The following is a 19,142-nucleotide window of genomic DNA, read 5'->3' on the forward strand; positions in this document are numbered from 1 at the left end:
GAAACAGTGGGACTCGGGGAGGGCCAGAACAACCTCCACTGGCATTCAGTAGTTAGCATTGAGCACATAAGGTCACTTACTAACAACACGTAGGTTTGAACAACTGCTGAGTGCAGGGAGGTGTGTTACTCATCTGACTGCACCATGCCTCCCCTCCTCCTCTCCAACGAGCAGGGATTCCAAGTTGTGAAGCAATTTTTTCCAACGGGAGCATCTGGGCCCTTGGCAGGTTTCGCCGCAGCTCCGGAATTGCAGCCAGGGCTGCCACATGGTTGGGTTTGTGATGGACAGGCCAAGCTGCTCCAGCTTCCCAGCTGCTCATTATCCTCCCCCAGCACTAATGCCCCCGCAGCAATTTGTGGAGGGTCCTCCTCAGCCTCACGTGATGGGGGAAGGAAAATGGGTGTCTGCTTTCTTCCATATCGAATTTGTTTTGCATACATTTGCATGCTGCCCATAGACCCATTCACATTCCCTGTCCCATTTGTGAGCTCACATCATTTGCCAGTCAAGCTGGCGAGTGTGTGTGTGTGTGTGTGTGTGGATGTGTGGAGGGAAATCCAAGATTCTAGATTATGCAATATAAATGACATGTAAAAATAGAAAGGGGGAAAAGAAAAAAAAAAAAAGGCAGCAGCCACAATTGTGTGTGTGTGAATGAAGGGCACAAAGAATCTCTGCACCTTTTAAGACAGTTGGAGGCACATGGGGATAAATTCAGGAGGGGGTGGGAGGAGACCACAGGCACAAGCCATTTCTGAGCACTGATTACATGGGTAAATTGTTTGTTCCAGTGTATCACAAAGAGAAGGAGCATTATTTTTCATGCCACAGCTGTTTTGAATGAGAATAGGAATAAACTTAACTATCCTCCTCATGTTACTTACCACTAATTATGGCATATATTTACATCTATAAAACAGTGAAATTTTGGGAGACATAATTTAATGCCCCTTTATTGTGTAGATTCCTTTATTTCCATCCCACATTTGAATTTCAAAAATGTTTAGGACTTCAAAGCATCTTTAAAAGCTTGCCCTAATTATAATATGCATTACTTTCTAAAACTCCTAGTTTGCATTGCAGATTCCTGCAAATAGAGGCATTCATTTTAAACATCAATTAATATCATCCACGCATCTTCAGATGAGTTTGGGTCTTTATTTCAGAGTTGCACTGAGCTCTGACTAAGCTTTCTTCAGTTTGAAGAATAGTTCAAGCTACTGTAAGCATTTAAAATTAAGCCTGTTGATCAAATAAACAGCAAGTCTGACAACCCAACATTAATTTCTATCAGTTGGTTTTTTTCCTATGCCACTAAGGAGAAAAAAATCCCTTCTCCCTTCAGATGTATTTCCTTCCCATAGCTGTAGAAATCAAAGTTCAGGTCGGCACAGAATGTTTGGCAGCATCAGACACCACATCCACAGCTACGTGATGGCAAGATGTGCTTATACCAGCACTGAGGATCCCAACAGAGGCACAGACTCACTGCACAGTGTTGGAGGTGGTAGAAAAGTCATGCAAAGACAAAATCCCTACCTCGAAATTCACAGTCAGGGGTTGAGGCAGCATCTTAAGAGTGAAATAACCAGCTACACCAGAATAATTTAGTCTAGGCTGTGGTGGACAGATACATACTGTAAAATGAACGTTACAAGTGTTCCCAGAAGTGAGAAGGGTTTGTGGGATGAACTAGCACTAGACAGGGCAAGCAAAGCTGCAGGGACATAAAGGGAGGTAGGAGCTGTGTCTTCCCTGAGCAGCAGCCTTGAGGCAATGGAGAAACCAGAACTGATGGAGATGGATGTGATCATAACAGCAGAGTCAAAATGAAGGCATTTGCTGGGGATGTGGCTGAGAGGTGCTGGATTCAAAGGGAGGTGATGTGAGTGGGACAGGTGAACCATCAGCCTCGTGCCAGAGTGAAGAGCTGAGGGGCAGAGCACTGGGCAAGACAAGGAGCAGGGAATTTCAGGGGCTGTAAGGCTGGTTGGTTCAGGTGGTGTCTAAGGAGTTTTTTCTGCCTTTTATACCTCCTGCACTGAAAGAGGCCCAAAGTGTGACATCCAGATGTGTCACCAGGACCGAGGCCAGAGGCTCACCCATCCCCAGCACCAGGAGGTGTTTCACATGAGATACCATCTGTGTGAACCAATAAAGCCCTGCAAAGCAAAGCACACTTTGCTTTGTGCTCCATTCCAGTGCTGCCTTGCAAAGTCAACTCTACAGCTGCCAAATGCCTTCTGCAAGATCTCAGACCTTTCCCTCCCACCTTTTTTGGAATCAAACCTTATTACTAAAACCAGGACAACAGGGAAAGCCATGCTGCTGAGGAGCCTCGAGCAGATCTAAATTGGAAAGAGCAAGAGGAGGACTCTTTCCAGCTACCAGAGCTCAGTTTCTTTCTGCCTTAGTCATCCTCACTGCGACTACTCATCTGCGGTCATCCTGTTTCCCATATTTCCATTCCACACTAAATTTGATGGCTAAACAAAATACCCTTTTTGCTGCCTCCAGTGACAGGTTAACTTCTCTTACATCCATTTACAGGGTCACCATCCCATCTGGCATCAAATCCTCACCTTCACATGCCACAACACTCACCTGCTTCCCTTCCCTGGACTGCTTTGACTTCTCCCACTCAGACTCTGGTTTCCTTTCATCAGTTCTCCTCAGAGCACTTTCACACCTCTGCTTATGTGCCCAACCAAAATTCACATTCCTCTTTAACTCACATTATAAACAGATTCCACCAAAACATGTCCCTGGAATGCTAGTGCATCCCCTAGAATGCACCAGCTTAAAGTGCTGAGCAAACTGGTGATGGCTAAATGATAACAAAGGAGAAAGACAAGAGAAAGGATGGGAAGGTGGAGGTGCTTATGTAAATGCTGAGAGTACTGGGACTAAGCAAGAACCACATCATGAAGAGAATCTGGGAGAAGATTAACTTCCAGAGTAGGAAGAGGCAGCAGATGACTGTGGTTACCAATTCAGCAGCAAATACTTAATTCAACCAAAAATTAATCTATTTTCATATGAATAAACTTGAAGTTACTAATAGGGTCAAAAACATTGTCAACAACCTGTGCCAGCTTTACCCTGGTGATATATGACTGTTCAGAACAGTTTCTCAGCACTCCTGATAAAAATGGGAACAAGCATCCTTTTTTTTTTCTGAAGAAATGTCCTATTGGGGTGAAAGAAATAAAGGACAGTGAGCTGATGGTTTGGGATCTAACTCTCCTGACTAATTACACAGACATTTGTGTTTTTCCTAGACATATTTTTAGGTATGTATAGGCCTGGGGGGCACTGGCATGGAGTTTAATCCTAGAAAAGTATTCACCATGACTCTTGCTACACTCAAACTCTACCCCAGGCAGCTCCTCTCTGCCTCACTCCCTTGAGAGAGCAAACCCACTGGCCTGTTTTAAGGTCATGGCTCAGGAAGGTGCCTGCACCACATTTTTAATGTATAACTCAGAAGGATGTTAGCACTGTACGTTTTTTAATCTCTAAGTTAATACAACACAAAATTGCATTAAAAGACCATTATGTTGGAAGGCACAGTGAGGTTAGGAAATGTTGGATTGGAGTTGCCTGCACATCCTGACTGCTCAACTGCATCATGATACAGCCTTTAGCTACACAACTGCACACTTGCCCTCTGAGCATCTATGCAGCATTTCTTTGTCTTTCTTATTCCTGTGGCCCAGTTTCCTGAACACTGCTCAAAACCTGTGCTGAACACAGAATTTTATAAAGGTTTTTTAATGGCATGATCTTGATTCTTTATAAACAGCCCTGAGTCTGATTTGTCACTGACCACCTGATGCTACAGATGTGGAGCTGAGACAAGACTGTTAAAGGTGTGCACTGCTGGTAGGTGACCAAGCAGAGAAGGCTGGCACTTGAATTTTCAAAGTCAGGAGCACAACACAGATCTTAATGATTCAAAGAAGACCTCTGCTGACTTTAGATATACCTCTGAGCATTCGACATGCCTGAATATCAGTTTCCACATAGAAAAAAAAAGCAGAACATACAATACCTCAATGACCACATCACAAATCTCTGCTGTGTCCATGTGTAATGTAAAGTCTGAGGCTTGTCATTCTCTGTAGGAACTGAGAACAGACAAGTGAGGTGACATTCACTTTTGCCAGCAGGTTTTGCAAGCATTTGTTATGCAAAGTGGATGGGTGAGATGATGCTCCTCTGCTCAAGCCAAAGTTTCACAAGGAAATCTATTCAGTGGTCACAGACCCTTAAGTGCACTCTCTGTCCCTCTGCAGCCAGATTTCTTCTGCCCTTACATTTGTCCTGTTTCCACCTCTCACATAACTGTTTCTGCTGTGTGACTTCATCCCTACGTGTCCACACTGGCTCCTTATCCCAAGTGCTCCCTATTCCCACTGCTTCTCTCTGTGTCTCTACATTCCCACCTGCCTGTTCCAGGCCACTGGTGCCTAGTGTGTTTCACTTCTCTGCTGTTCCCTGTTCCTTTGTTCAGCCAGCACTCAAAACACTTGCTCTACAGCTCCTATGCCCAGTTTTAAGCCCCATGAATTTCTCCATAGGTTTTTTTTCTGCAGTCCAACTCAGCTCCTTCTCAGTGGTTTAGCCCTACTACATCCAGATTTGAGAAAAGGGAGTCATCATCCCAGTTTCCAGTTCTAGCTCTGGTGCCACAGAAGCTCTTAGAAAGATGTGAAATCTGGGGTATTTAGAAGGTGCAGAGTATTTCGTGTCACGTAGATAAACACTATTACATTGCTAACATGAGATTTTTGTAAATACAATAAGAAAAATCTGATGTAACCATGAAATTTATCACAACTAGATCAATATATATCTCAGCCCTCCGTTCAAATTGGGTTTTCACCCTTGCTCACAACTGATATTAAGAGAGATAATTTTTGGAGCAGAGTCCCATAGCTGACTAACAAAAAGGCAAAGGGAAAGCAGATGTGCTCTAGCAACCAAAAAACAAGGTTTAAGCAAACCCCTGGCACCTCACAGCTGTCCTGCTGCACGCTCAGTCCAAACTCTGCACGATGTGGGCTGATGGCAGCACTGACACTTGGGAAACCTCTGAAAACTAAACCTCAGGCTCCACTCCTGTGCCTTCCCTGCTTTTCCTCGCTCCACTAGATGGCAGTTCCCCATTTCCAAACGGGGTTTTCTGTACCTGTTGGCTCCTGCCCAGCTCTGCCAAGCAGAGTTGAGGCAGATCTGCCTTTGCTGCACACACTCCTGGGGAGCTGTCAAGGCTGGCTCAGGGTACACAGCTTTGCACTGGTGCAGACAACAGAAGAAATTTCCACAAGCACCTGAAGGGTGTGACACACCAAACACAGCCCTTATCAACCAGAGAGGTCCTCCACATCGTGTCTTACTCACCCAGAATTTTACGAGGAAGAAAGCATTTTGAGGCCCCTTCCCAAAGAGCTCCTTTAGACCGCCCTTCTTTTCAGGAAATTTGTCATAAATCTGACGAATGTCCACCGACTCGAGCAACGGGTCACTGTAAGAATGGTTAGCGTGTCCAATGTGTACGAAGAGGTGTTTATTGTACTGCAAGAAAGAAACAGGAAAATCAGTGCTGTACGAAGAGAACGGAGGGTTGTTACGGCAGGGACTGGGAGTGCTCGCACGTTACTCCTGGGACTGGGAATTTCTGCACTATGGTTTCCATGGACAACTTCAGGGATTGTGTCACAGACCCCTGTGAGCAAGGGTCAGCATCCAAAACCCTGTGTCTAGTGCAAACCCCAGAGCAAGGTCATCTTCAAGGGGGTAATTTACACTGAGAGACCCAGCGACCCTGTGGTGGCAAAGGGCCCTTTGCTCAGCATAATAAGATGAACGTGTTCGTAAGGAAAACCTATTTCTGCCACTTTAAACAGTGCCTTTTAATGTCCTGTGTCCTCAGAGCCTGAATTTCTGCTCATGCCACAGATCCCCCACGTACACACCTCCTACTTGTCTGTTAAAAAGCCCCAAACCTCCATCTATAGCATAGGCTAATGCTACTTCACTACAAGAGATGGAAGGGATTTTCTTTTAACTCCACAATGACAGTTAGTCTGCACTGCTGTTCCTACAGATGTGGTTCTCTTTGTATGTCCTCCAGTATTTTGACCCATGTGAAATAAAAGAGCCAAACCTTTCCCCCTTTCCTTGGGAGCTGCCAAAACACATTCAACTTCAATTTCCTATTTCTTAACTTCATCCCATCACACCTCACTATAATCACAGGAATCACCTTTGCAATGCCTTTTCTGCCTGGGGGAAATCCTTGGCCCAGTGAAATCCACAGCAACCTCCAACCAAACCCAATATGGTCTTTTAGGAACAGCCACAGCTCCATGACAAGAGCATCTTTCAGCACCCGAAAGGAGAGTGGAAGGATCAACCCTGAGGACCCTCTGCCAGTCAATCAGCACCTCCCAGGGTTATGTGAGCAGAGTGAAGGAGCTTGAGAATGACAGGATTAAACATTGGGGGGTTTAACCATGCAGATCACAACACATTTTGCTAAGTCAGTTAAAGGAAAGCTGATATGCAGTCAATGAACACTACCAACCCCTGTCACACTGAACAGATGCTGTATATAGAAGGGGCAATTCCCAAAAGCTAAGCACAAATAAAATATTTAAAACTCCAAAGCAAACCTCATTTAAGCTATTTTGTTTACAAGGTACCTGCTGAATGAACAAATTGAAATGACAAATCTAAATGAATTGGACAACCACTCAGAGCTCTCCTTTGGTGTGAGCAGAGTCTTCTCTAGCAGATGTCCAAAACTCTGGGGAGAAGGAAATGGACTGGCTAGATTTCTGCACTTAGGAAATGAAATTGAAATCTATTAAAAAATCATCTAGCACCGTGAAATCTGAATTTAGACCCAGAGAACACTCATCTGTGTGTGGGGACAAAAATTAGATACAGGCTGTGTTTTTTTTACAGGGCTGCATTTCTTTTTTAATTTTGTGGAAGGAAAAGGGAAGCACAACATCTTCTGAAGGTGTTTGCACAAGTCCAAGTCTGAGAGCACTGATATCATGGATTTTCCTTGCAACCTCTTTCAAAGAATGCCATCCCAGCTTATTCTGTGCTCAACTGGAAAATGTGCCCAGCCTTTGGTTAGTGAGTGTGGACCCCAAAGGGTCAGAGGTGGTGAAAAGAAGTGCTTTATCCCTTGAAGAGGAGAAGAGGCATGGCAGAGAAATCAGGGAGCTGGATGCACACGTGCAGGGGTGAGTGTGCCCATCAGCTCTCCCCCAGCACTGGTTTTTCTTGCACACTGACCATTCACACACGACACAGGCAATGACTGTACTGGTTGGCAACCACCAGTGCCTACCACAACAGAGCTTGGGGGCAGCTCTAGCAGGCTACTTCAGCCAGCAGTGGCAGAAGTGGACTGAAGAGAGATTTTAAGAGAGTACATAACACCAAGGCCCCAACTTTTGGAGTTTTGATAAGATTGTCACATATTCAGCTTGCAGTGCTGTGGGTAAAGAGCTAACAGTCAGACTGTACATTTCTTAATTATCTTGCTGACTACTGAAAAAGTTAGATTTCAGTAAAATGTCTCAGCACCCCATAACCTTAGAACTGCCAGAATCACAAGAAACAGAGTCTTGAAACCTGCTCCTCTTGTTTTCCTAAGCTACCAGGGGTGATGTGCAGAAGGACAGGGTTGGGTCCCTGAACATGGCTATCGATGGAAGTCTACCTGCAATCAGGCAAACACCTTCATTTTCCAAGGAAAATGATGAGAATTCCCCAGCAGAGCTAAGCCCTTCAGCCTCTCCTGAAAAATTAATCCAAAACACTTCCCCCAGCACACCCATACCCTGCCTAGGCATGCCCAGTGCTGTGCTCTCCCTGCAGATGTGAGATGCCCCAAAGCATCTCTCTGCTCCCTCTCATTCACAGCAAGGGCTTGAAAAACCAACCCCACCATTAGAGACCAGGCCATTATTTATTTTGGGATTGTTTCCTTTCAGTCTTCTCTGCTGGAGTTGTTCCAGGTTGTACAAATAATCACTTTTTTATACAAACAGAACTGAGGGCTCATATTCTCCTGTGCCCAGGAAAGTGTTCTCCTCCCCAGGCCCAAAGGTGGCTGTGGAGTGAAGGGAGAACTATATCTTACAGTTTGGCAACTGCAAATTCCCAAGAAAATTCACACACTGTACCTTATTCTGCAAACCAAAAAATATACGAATGGCTCAGCATCCAAACTTTAGTAAAAGCAAACACACTTACAGGGACACAGAACACGAAGCCTTAACGCTCTTTCAATATAAAAGCAAAGTTAAAGGCAGCTGCAAAGCCACCACAGTTGTCTGCAGAGCTAGCCAAAGCACCAGATGCTGCTGCAGCCAAATTTCCGAGCGGGTACAGTAGGACAGATGGTATGACATCACCTGACAACATTCTTAGGGCAGAAATGTTTATTTTGATACTGCAATGTGTGATGATTTTCTCTGTATGTTGCTGCAATTCCTATGCTAAGTACAATCATTACTAACCTAATTAGACATGGCATAATTTCTACGAACTCACAAATGATAATGGGATATTGGGAGCAGAGAAATGGATCCTGAAATGATCCCTATCGTTTTAGAACAAACACCCTCCATGACAGGAATTGATGCATCGGTAAAGGCAAAGAAGCTAAGTTTTATGCCTATAGTTTTGAGCCCATTAGTGTCTGAAAACCTTAAAAACACCCTCATTATACTGAGAATTCACTGCTGCTTTAGACTGAGTATTCCAGAGTCACTGAAGCTCATCAGGTGCTGAGGAATCTACTCATGCTACAGCATTTATAGGATTTGCATCTGGCATCAGGGCAATAATGTGCTTTAGATGCTGCAAACTATCATAGGTCAAATCCTGTATTTTTAGAGGGAAAAAACGACACAAAAATACAAAGAAGACTTTGAGCTATGTGTTCTGTGTCTGCATTACACGCCGTGCCCTGGAGATGGCTGCCTCTTACCAAGCTCCCTGCCTTAAAAAAATTCCAACTATCCAAAGAATGCAGCAAAGCCATGAAATATGACTGTTGTCAAGTAATACCACGAGAAAAATTATAATCCTCTTAGGAATTTAAAAGAACCAAGACAAATTGCCAATGGCAGGGGTTGCAAGCCTTGAAGCTGGTGCAGAACAAAGACAAACCACCTACACCTGTTTTCTCAGCCAGAATATGTATTTATAACAGCTCCTCACCGATTTTGCACTTATATTCTGAGACAACAGACTTCTTGGCCCGTGAAATGCAGGTTCCCACACCTTTGGACCTAACTCCAAGGTTTGACAAACCTGTATAGGACCAAGATTTTTATTAAACAGCAAAGCACCCATGGGACAGTGGAGCAGCACAGGGAGATGGCAGCACCCTTAATAACAGCACCTTGTTACCTTGGCTGCTCCATGGGATCTGCAGGTTCCTGCAAATTTCTAGAACAACCACGAGGGTGAGGCCACCTGTATCATTACTTGCAGCAACAAATCCCTATGGGAAAATACCATGCCCAAAGAAACTCCACCACCCAAAGAAGGACATGAAGAAGACTCTGCTGCAGGTCTGCTCTCCTCCTGACACAGAACAGCCTCTTGGCTCTTTGGGGATCAAATACACTGAGCTTGGCTGAAATGGGAGCAATCAGCACTGCTCAAGTGCCTGGCACTGTGCAGTGATCTCTCCACAGACTGGTCCAACCCATCTTTTAAAAATGCACCTCTGACTGTGCAGTGACTGTGCTGCTGGGGGGAGAAGGAGCCAGGTGGGGTGGAGTGCCTGAAAACCAGTCACTGGTGTATCAGCAGTCTGTGGCTCTAACCTGCACCCTGCCCAGCCTCAGCTCTGCTGTCTCACCCTATCTCATAAATCTGACACTCTTTAATTTCCTAAAAAAAACAACGAGTTTTCTTATTTCTACCAAAACACTAGTAACTGAATATTTAAATTCCTGTTGCAGTTGTCCTCCACTGAAGCAGACTGGGAGATATAAATGTGACATTTTAATGCTCTAACCAGAGTCTCCTGTTATTAAGGTTTTTAACACTTTCACGTGAAATGTTAATTGAACTTTCTGTGCTAGTAATGCCAAGATAAAACTGCATAGACAATCTCGTCTTTCATAGACCTCCACAAGTTCAGCCTCCTGCCTGGATCTGTGCAGGGATTGAACCAGAAATGTGAAATAAAAGGAGATATTTGGCTACTTTATGGTTGCAGAAACAGCAAAGTAAGTGATGAGGGAGGGCAGTTCCCAGCCCCGACACCTTAACATGACCCAACCCTTCCCAGCTACTGCCACAGGAGTCCCAGTGTGAAACTGGGATTTGGAAAATGCTGGTTGGACAAGGTGCTCACACCACGTTTTCAGCAGCTTTCCTGCAACAGTGAAGATGCATCCCTCAGTTCTGGCCTGTCTGATTTGAGACTATGGTCTCAGTTCCAGAAGTGCTGAGAGCTCAGATGGGAAAATTATGCCTAACTCTAGGAAGCTCTCAATGATGCTAAGTATTCTGCAAAATCAGCCTCATGACAAATCAAAGGCGACCCTCGAAATCAGTGGCCCATTCATTCTTTTGCACCTGAACTTCTTGGTTTGTCAAGTGTGAGTAATAATGCTCCTTCATCTAAAACGTGGCTGCACTAGGACATCTGTGAAATGCAAATGGAGGAATTATTAATTCCATTTGGAGGGGAGGTTAGGCAGTGAGCAGGGCACAGGGCCACGCATTTCAACAACAGAAGAAAACAAACTACTAAATAGTTGCTTATCAAAGAAGGGCCATCTCCATCTCCACTGAATGCAGCAGGAACAAATAAACACCTGAGCATGTCATCCTGCTTTGCAGAGCAGACACATGGGACATTTCCCAACTTCTGAGAGCCTGACTTTGCAGCCTGGCTGAGCAGCTCTGGGGTGGGTCTGGAGGTGGGGGAAGCTGTGGTCGGATGAGACAGGAAGATGTGGGGCAGAGGCAGAGCCAGGAGCAAAGTCCTTGGGACAAGCAGGTGGGCAGGGGTTGGGGGTCAGCACATAGGAGGGGCAGGCAGTGCAGGGGGTTCACAGTCATAGCTCACCACACTGCCAGTGCCAGCTCAGCCCATGACTCCTGCTCCTCACTCAGAGTCACAGAATCGACCTCCAAGATCACCACGTCCAACCCTACTGTGGTTACAGTCCCAGAGCACTGTAACACCAGGGAGTCTCCTTACCCCCTTGGCTCCTCCAGGTGCCAGGCTGGACCCTGCAGGGCTGGGCAGAGGTGGCACCACGGGGCCCTGCTGGGGGAGCTGCACCTTCAATTGTGCAGGTACATTTCTGGCAGCAGCAGTGGGGTTTGAGACAAGGGGCAGCGCGTGCACCGAAGCAGCAGTGAGAGCACAGCCAGGCTCCAGCAGTCCTTCCACCTGTGGGCCAACTTGGAGGAACAAATGGTGCCCAGTCTCCCTACCCACTTCACTGTGTTCAGACCACAGGATCCTCCAGGAAAAGTCCATGACCTGGCCCTGCAAATGGGTTGGTTGGTGGAGCTGGCCCAGACCTCCCACCACATCCCCATGGGGTCCCTGGGAATATCACTGGATGGGAAATCTGCTGCCATTCCACAGTTTCAAGATTGGAGCCTGTGTCAATACTGGACCCTCCTAATGTGGTTCCTTTGCACTTCTCACTACAGACACTTGAAAATGAACATTTCACAGAGTATGACATTTGTGTCCCAACATATGGCTCTCCAGCACTGCAAAATAAATGCCCTTTGTGCTTAGCAAAACTTCTGATTTCAGATTAAAATGACTGCAAATCCTGAGTCTGTCACTCCAAGACATCCTAACGTGGCTTTGCTTTCTTGTCCTTTCACATCACAAAGACACCAAACCAAGGATTTCCCTACTGAAATGCTGAACTGCTTTTTATACTGTTTACAGAAAGGACAAACAATGCTTGTAACAATGGATATTGTTCAAGGATGACGGGCTCCTTTGGAAAAGATCTCATCTATTTTTCATCACTTAGGTGGTTTGATTAACTTTGGTGAAGTTTACTGCATTTGGCTAATGATGGCAGGCTGTTTTTATGACCCTTGAGCAATTGCTTTCCATTTCTGGTCCTCAGGCACAATTCTCCCTGGGCTCACAAAGTCCTTTTACAACAACAATAAAACCTGAATTAAAACATAAAGAATATTTTACGTCTTCACCACTTTTTAAGAAGTTGGACCTAACACAATCTGACAGTTTGGATAGGTGGACTAACACTGAAAATGCCCATCAGCCATGTTATTTATAGCCTGTGTGGATATTTTAACTGCAAAGCTGTCTGAAGTGCTCACAATTGCAAGTAACGTGACAGCAAGAGTGAGAAACCTCCAAGAGGAAGAGAAGAAAGGGCATTTTTTTGCTGGGTGGTGGTAAGGTTGTTTTCCCTGATTGAAAATCAAACTTGAAAATATACATATAAAATAAAACAATTGGAATTATCATTTCCATGTTAGTCTTTGAATTTTATATCTAGTGTAGCAGTCAAATGCTTAGGCCCTTTCTGATCTGCTTGCATACTCAGGTTATATTTGTGAGGGAACATGGGATTACTTGGTCTAAGCATTTGTCCTGAACTTTCACAGAACCACGACAGTAAAAGTGAAAAGCCCCTGCTAAGGAAAACCTGTCTTGGAGCAACAGATGGGCAGATAAACTTCTTCATCTGTGACAGTAAAAGTGAAAAGCCCCCGTTAAGGAAAACCTGTCTTGGAGCAGCAGATGGGCAGATAAACTTCTTCATCTGTTGGGGATATAGTTATACAGGGCAGGCAATAATTCAAGGCAAGTAAAATGCTGGTGCTTGGATCTATGAGGGCAACTTCTATGCACCATTTAGGAGTTGTACTTGAGCACAAATGCCACACAAGGAAAACACAACCTGACATTTGTAAACTGAATTGATTTTCATGTAAGAGGAGGAGCAATTTTATCTACCCTTAACTGCAGAGTCAGTATTCCAGTGCTTTGCAGCTGTGCCATCCTCTGTCTCCCATGCCATGCAGAGTTACAGTGAGGGTGGCTTATTTTTACCTTTGTAAACAGAACAATTTTGTGGCTAGACAAGGGAAAAAAGTGACAGGACTCTATGGAGTTCATTTCAGACCCACTGGAATGCCCACTCTAAACCAACATAACATTGAGGGTCTTCTGTACCTTTAAACACCAATTGCCACTGGAAGAATCCCAGAAATGTTTGAGGCCCCTCTCCTCCAACCAATTCCCACTGCAGTTGCTGGGAGTCACCTTGGGCAGATAAACCTAAGTTTCTAATTGCTTTCCAGGAGTATAGACTCCAAGGGGTCTCCTAGGATCACTGAGTCCTGGCCCCAGGAGCCATGTGAAATAAGCTTTTCTCAAAGAACTCCCAAGTCACATTTTAAGGTAGAATTGGTCTATTTGTCCTCACTGCTATGAGGCTTCCTGCTCTGATTTTGGGTGGAGGGAGAGAGGGAAGAAGGGTCACCTTTTTTCAATGAAATGTTGGAAGCACATTTGACCAAATAATACTTTCTGTCATTTGCTGTGTAAAGTCGCAAGTGCAAGTAAAGTATAATTGCCTTTTTTTCAGAAGCTACAGGAGAACTCTTACAATGCTCCTGTGTAGCAGCATGTACATAGATTAATTTCTGAGGTCAGCAAAGGCACAAAGGAGATGTTGCAACCACAGCACGTGTCTACACGACTTCGTGTGCACTGTGCAAACATGAATCTTGTCTGGCTTGCTGATTTTGCTATTTTAAAAGTAATAAAAAAAAAATCCCATCCCTTCTATGCTGTGCAAACCATATCTGCAATAAAATGCCTCACCAATACAAAACCACAGACAGAATTCCCATTTTCTGCACTGGCACTAAACGAGGCTAAGGGTGTTCTCTCACCTCCAAGGAGTACTTTTGGTGCAGACAGTGCACCAGTGTCCCTGCTCAGTGCCTCCCCAGCAAACATCCTTCTGCCTCTGCTCTGGGAGCTGGGCACACTGCCTTGGGGATTTTTCCTAGACCCTTGTTTAAGATCCAAATAATCAAATTTACTTAATTTGATCTAAACAACACTTCCCCTTCTCCTGACTCCCCTTTCCTGGGCAGTGATGGAAAGATGGGGCTCAGCCCTTGGCTCCCCACAGCACCTGCACAGAGTTGCCCTACTGCACCTGCAGCATTGGTGTAAATAATCACCTAAATTGAGAATTGACTTTTCTCTGTCTCATTTTTGCAATGTTACAGCACAGGAGTAACTGGTTTTCTTTAAAAACGAGTCTGGGTAGCTTTATTCTCTTGCTTATCTTGTAAACCTGCAGAAATGCTCTGCCTGTAAAAGGTGGGTTTCTCAGCACTGTGCTCACAAGCTGAGACAAGCTCCACTGAGCCTCTGCACCCTCAGGAATTCCAAATAATATTAGTTTGCTCCGAGAAAGGCTTTACAGTATTTATGGGGCTGTCCTGGGTAACTGTGTTTCTCTCCCTGCAATGCCAGTGGATGTGCTGCATTCCCCAGAGGCTGCACCTGCCTGAGAAATGAGAGCTCTGACCCACACCACAGCACAGCAGGACCCACAGCTCTGCCCCACCACAGCATCCTCCTCCTGGGTTTGGGCTCTCAGTCATGTTGCAAATATGTTCATGGCACTCGACTGGTTCCGTGTCACAGACACCAGTGGTGTGACAGGTACCCACATGTGATCTGCTGTGAGTGTGCTTGGTTTGAGGGAGAGTTTTCATCGAGGGAAAGACATAGGAGCTATTCAGCTGCTGAACTCTTGTTTGCTCCCTTTTGCATAAAGCCCTGCAGACAGACAGAGGCTCTACACCATCTAAGTTCATGGGGTTTGCAGATCCACAGAGGCTCTACACCATCTAAGTTCATGGGGTTTGCATACACTTTTTTGTTAAAAAACCTATGGAAAAGGGCAGGCTGGGTGGTATCCTGGCAAAACAGCAAAGCAAACTGCACTGAAATGCAAGTTCATGGGCAGACAGTTTTTTGTTAAAAAACCTATGGAAAAGGGCAGGCTGGGTGGTATCCTGGCAAAACAGCAAAGCAAACTGCACTGAAATGCCATTTCGTTCACATCCAGCACAGTAATGCTGAGTGTTACACAGCCACATCCTGTTTTCCCAGTAACCTCGAGGCACACACACACATCCTGGAGAGCAGCAACCTGGATATGGCAGAGCCCATAAATCAGCAGGACACGTTACACAAGGGCAGGCTGGGTGGTATCCTGGCAAAACAGCAAAGCAAACTGCACTGAAATGCCATTTCGTTCACATCCAGCACAGTAATGCTGAGTGTTACACAGCCACATCCTGTTTTCCCAGTAACCTCGAGGCACACACACACATCCTGGAGAGCAGCAACCTGGATATGGCAGAGCCCATAAATCAGCAGGACACGTTACACAAGGTCAGCAAGCCAAGTGCTCCAAACGCTGCGTGTCGATAAGGCTGAGTGATGGGCAAACCTGTGTGTCGTGTTCCAGCATCACAAATACCAACTGCTGTTGGGGAACTCAGGGCTTGGGCTGCAGAAGACATCCCACTCTAGGTGCAGAACAGACTGGAGGACACTAAACTGGAGCTCACTCGAGCCAGGACTGCCATGAGACCACAGGAAGACAAAGGGATTCCAGGGAAACCAGGCAATACCTAACAGTTAGGTAAGTGCTGAGATAACTGTACCTGCTGCCAAACATTTCCTCCCCCTCAAAGTTAATTCAGCCTGGCAAAATGTGACATTCAGCAAACCAACACACTTTGTGCATTTCCTATGTGAATAGCTGAGATATGATGTCTTTTCACTGGGATGTGTCTCTGCCAGGAGCATTCCTCTGTTGTAAGGTTTCTGGGCTATGTCTCCAATCCCCATTATGCAGAGTAAATATTCCCTGGATAACACCCCCTGGCCAGAGCCCATAAATGCTATGGTTTCCAGTGTTGAATTATAAAGGGAAAACGATAGCTTCTCTCTGCTCCAAACTACTGTATTTTACCAGGAGTCTGAAAAAAAAGAATAGCCTGTCTGTCTCACCAATTCACAACAGTATTTGCTTTTCAGAAGTTATCTCGGCAAAAATTCTCAGGTTTGAGCTGAAAGAAGTTCTTTTGATTTTTTTGTGAGGCAGTAAAAACAGTGCTAGGCTACTAACAAATGTCCTCGGTAAATATCTGATGATTAATATCAAGGTTCAAGGCTTACTGGAGTAAATGAAACATTACAGCCAACTTCATAAACTACCCTTGCAGGTATAGTATGCAGACTAAAATCCAAACAAAGCCAAAATCTTCCTGAAAATAATAAAATGGAAAAAAAAAATCCAATATGCAACTTTCTGTGCAAGTCCTTAATTTTGCTTCTGTTAGGAAATAGATTAGGCTTTAACTTAGAGTTCAAGTACTGAATTCTTGCCAAGAACACGATGCAATTTTGTACACCTGCTAAACTAGGTCAGCACAGCAAACCCTCCTGCTCTCACAGACACCTCTCACCACTGCAGTGGGGAAAGGAGGGCACGAGGAACAGCCCTGCAGTGACAGGAGTGCTACACTGAGCAGCAGTGAACACAGACACACCAGATGTATCCCCTGAGACTCAGCCCTGGAAAGCATCCTCAGAGGGTGGGGAACAAAGCTGAGGATCAGTACACACAATACTTACTGATTCAGGATCCCTCTGCTGTTCAAGGAAAGCTGAAAACTCCACCAGCCTGAGCTTGGTCGTACCAATGGATCGGCCCTGCCACGCAGGGACTGAGGGAGCTGGAGCTGATGCAGGCTCAAATCCTGAAATAAAGCGACTATTTTCACAAAGCAGTTGACAATTCCTCAGTTTATATTTTCTCAATTAAATATAATTGGGAATTATGCATGTAGCCCTTGGATATTTGTATTAATTTGGGCAAGTAATTAATTCCGAATGAGTTAAAATTGGAAAAACTCAGAACAATATGAAGAAAAAAGAGGTCTCAAACCAGCAAGCTCATAATGGTGCAAAGAAAAAAATATCTGCTGCTTTGTTTCCTTAGGGCTGTAACTCAGTGTAGAATTTTTGTTTAAATTATATACTTCATTACAGAGATTTCAACATTCACATAGGCTTAGAGCTGACCCTTCCTCGGAAACTGGCACCAGGACTCTCAGGAGATATCAGTGCCTTGGGAGTCAAGAGAACTGGTCTCCATTTCTGGCTCCTAATGTGCCACATGCTACAAGTAAATCATCTCACTTTTTACCTATTTCTTCTGCCACTCTCAATTCCCCTCTCCTATTTAGAGCAGCACAAGGTTTCCAAGGCAGGGATGCTCTTACTATGTATTTGCACATTGGGTCTTGACTTCTTCTGGAGCTTTTAAGCAGTATTATATTACAGCTAATAATAAATAATTACTGTAGAGAGCTGAATCATACCCTAAAAAGAAAAAGAAGGTTTTAAAGTGCTAATAAAGAGAGAATGACATGATCTAGGTAGAGAAGGGATGTTAACCACCATCTCTAATTCACCTCGAGAGAAAGAATAAATGCTATCTCTTGCTTCTCATTGTAGAAAATTAGCTGAGAAGGAAAGAAAACAGTAAAGGCAAAGGGAAAAGGCAGCAGCTCAAAGGCAGAACTCATCTTGGGAGAGACACGGGCACAAGGAAGGCACCAAAGGTAAGAGAACAAAGATAATCCTGAACCAGGTTGAGAACCAGGGAGAGGTCACAGATAGCAAGTGTCCACGTTTTAGTTGTGAAATAGCAGAAGTTAGAAAATCAGAAACAACTGGGTAAGAGTAAAAAACCTGCGGCACAGAGTCGGAAGCAAGGTGTCATTTGACAAGGGAGGTGTAAAATGAGGTATTATCTGCAAAGAAATAAGGATCTTTCCTGGAATCAGCCATGAAAAAAACTTGGGAAAAGGAGCAGGTAAACAGCCACGAGAAGAGCCTGATCCATTTGAGCAATGAAAGTCAGAATAAACATCAGGTACTTATCAGCGTGGTACCAGGCAGAGAGGACCTTCAGGAGGGGAAGAGTTATAAACAAGGAGATTCACAGAGATCTTTTATACTTAAGGCAAAGCATCTATGATTTTGGAAGGGTTTTAGGCTCAGTCTGAACTAAAGTAAGGTGTATTCTTGTTACAGCTAGAGTCAAGATGCAGCCATTAAAAAGAAACACATCATATTACAATTCTGTACAACAATTCCTACAGTATGGAATGCTGACTGGAGGTCCCATATCACAACTCCTTGCATACATATTAGTGCTTCTCTCCTAAAAAAGCCCAAACCTGATTTTCCATAAGATATAATCAGATAGTAGACCAATGGGATTGGTGTTTGACTTGGCTAGAGGGATGTGAGATCTGCAGTAGTGGCTCTGCCCATGTCAGAAATGAATACATCACATTAGGTGCACAGTTCAAGTTTTTTTGGAGGATAAAAAGGAGGATTACCTGAAATGGGAGCTGTGACTGATGGCTGTATGGGATAGGCCTTCACACTGGAAAAATAAAGAGTTACACAAAAATCACACACTGTGCCACGGTAAATTCCATTAGAGTCACATAGGGTAAGAAAACAAGTGGTTGGTGACCTTTACCCACAAACATATCTCTTCCTTGCATAGCACATTTAACAGACAGACAGCAGAGAGGTAGTAGAGAGAGAGGGGGGTGAGAATTACACCCAGCATCTTAAAGTGAGGGGCTCAGCTGTGCTCAGTCACACAACAGGAAACCTGACCTGCCCAAACCAAGAGCCACGGGTGGCTTCCGTGGACCTCAGTGGAATAAGGTGAGGAGAAGCCAAGAAATAAGGCTGGGAAACATTGCTCCAGAGCCCATGGCAGGGCAGAAAATGTACCACCTGCCAGAGGAGCCAAGGCTTTGTCCTCCATATGGTGCTGAAACCCACTGCCCACCAATGGGCCCCATGCAGTCATCTCCTGCCCTGCAGGTAAACACATCCCCCTTGCACCAACACTGCTCAGATATTTGGAAGAGGATGGACGTGTTTGTGCTGGAAACTTTTCACAGACTAAACCTTCCCAGCTGCTTTCCCAGCACTATCATTA

General features: G+C 44.8%; 1 protein-coding gene across 3 annotated transcripts in view; it reads right to left on the reverse strand.

The window, feature by feature from the left end:
* Nucleotides 1-19,142, reverse strand: part of TEAD1 (TEA domain family member 1 (SV40 transcriptional enhancer factor)) — an 88,003-nt gene that overhangs the window by 7,088 nt on the left and 61,773 nt on the right. For all 3 annotated transcript variants that reach the window (XM_009083965.1, XM_009083964.1, XM_009083963.1), the window contains 3 exons: nt 18,523-18,569; nt 16,745-16,869; nt 5,410-5,583 (listed from right to left, as the gene is read on the reverse strand). In XM_009083965.1, the coding sequence (XP_009082213.1) occupies nt 5,410-5,583; nt 16,745-16,869; nt 18,523-18,569 (346 nt within the window). The remainder of the gene's footprint in view (nt 1-5,409; nt 5,584-16,744; nt 16,870-18,522; nt 18,570-19,142) is intronic.

The sequence above is a fragment of the Acanthisitta chloris genome, unplaced genomic scaffold (assembly GCF_000695815.1).
Source record: "Acanthisitta chloris isolate BGI_N310 unplaced genomic scaffold, ASM69581v1 scaffold11601, whole genome shotgun sequence".
NCBI lineage: Eukaryota > Metazoa > Chordata > Aves > Passeriformes > Acanthisittidae > Acanthisitta > Acanthisitta chloris.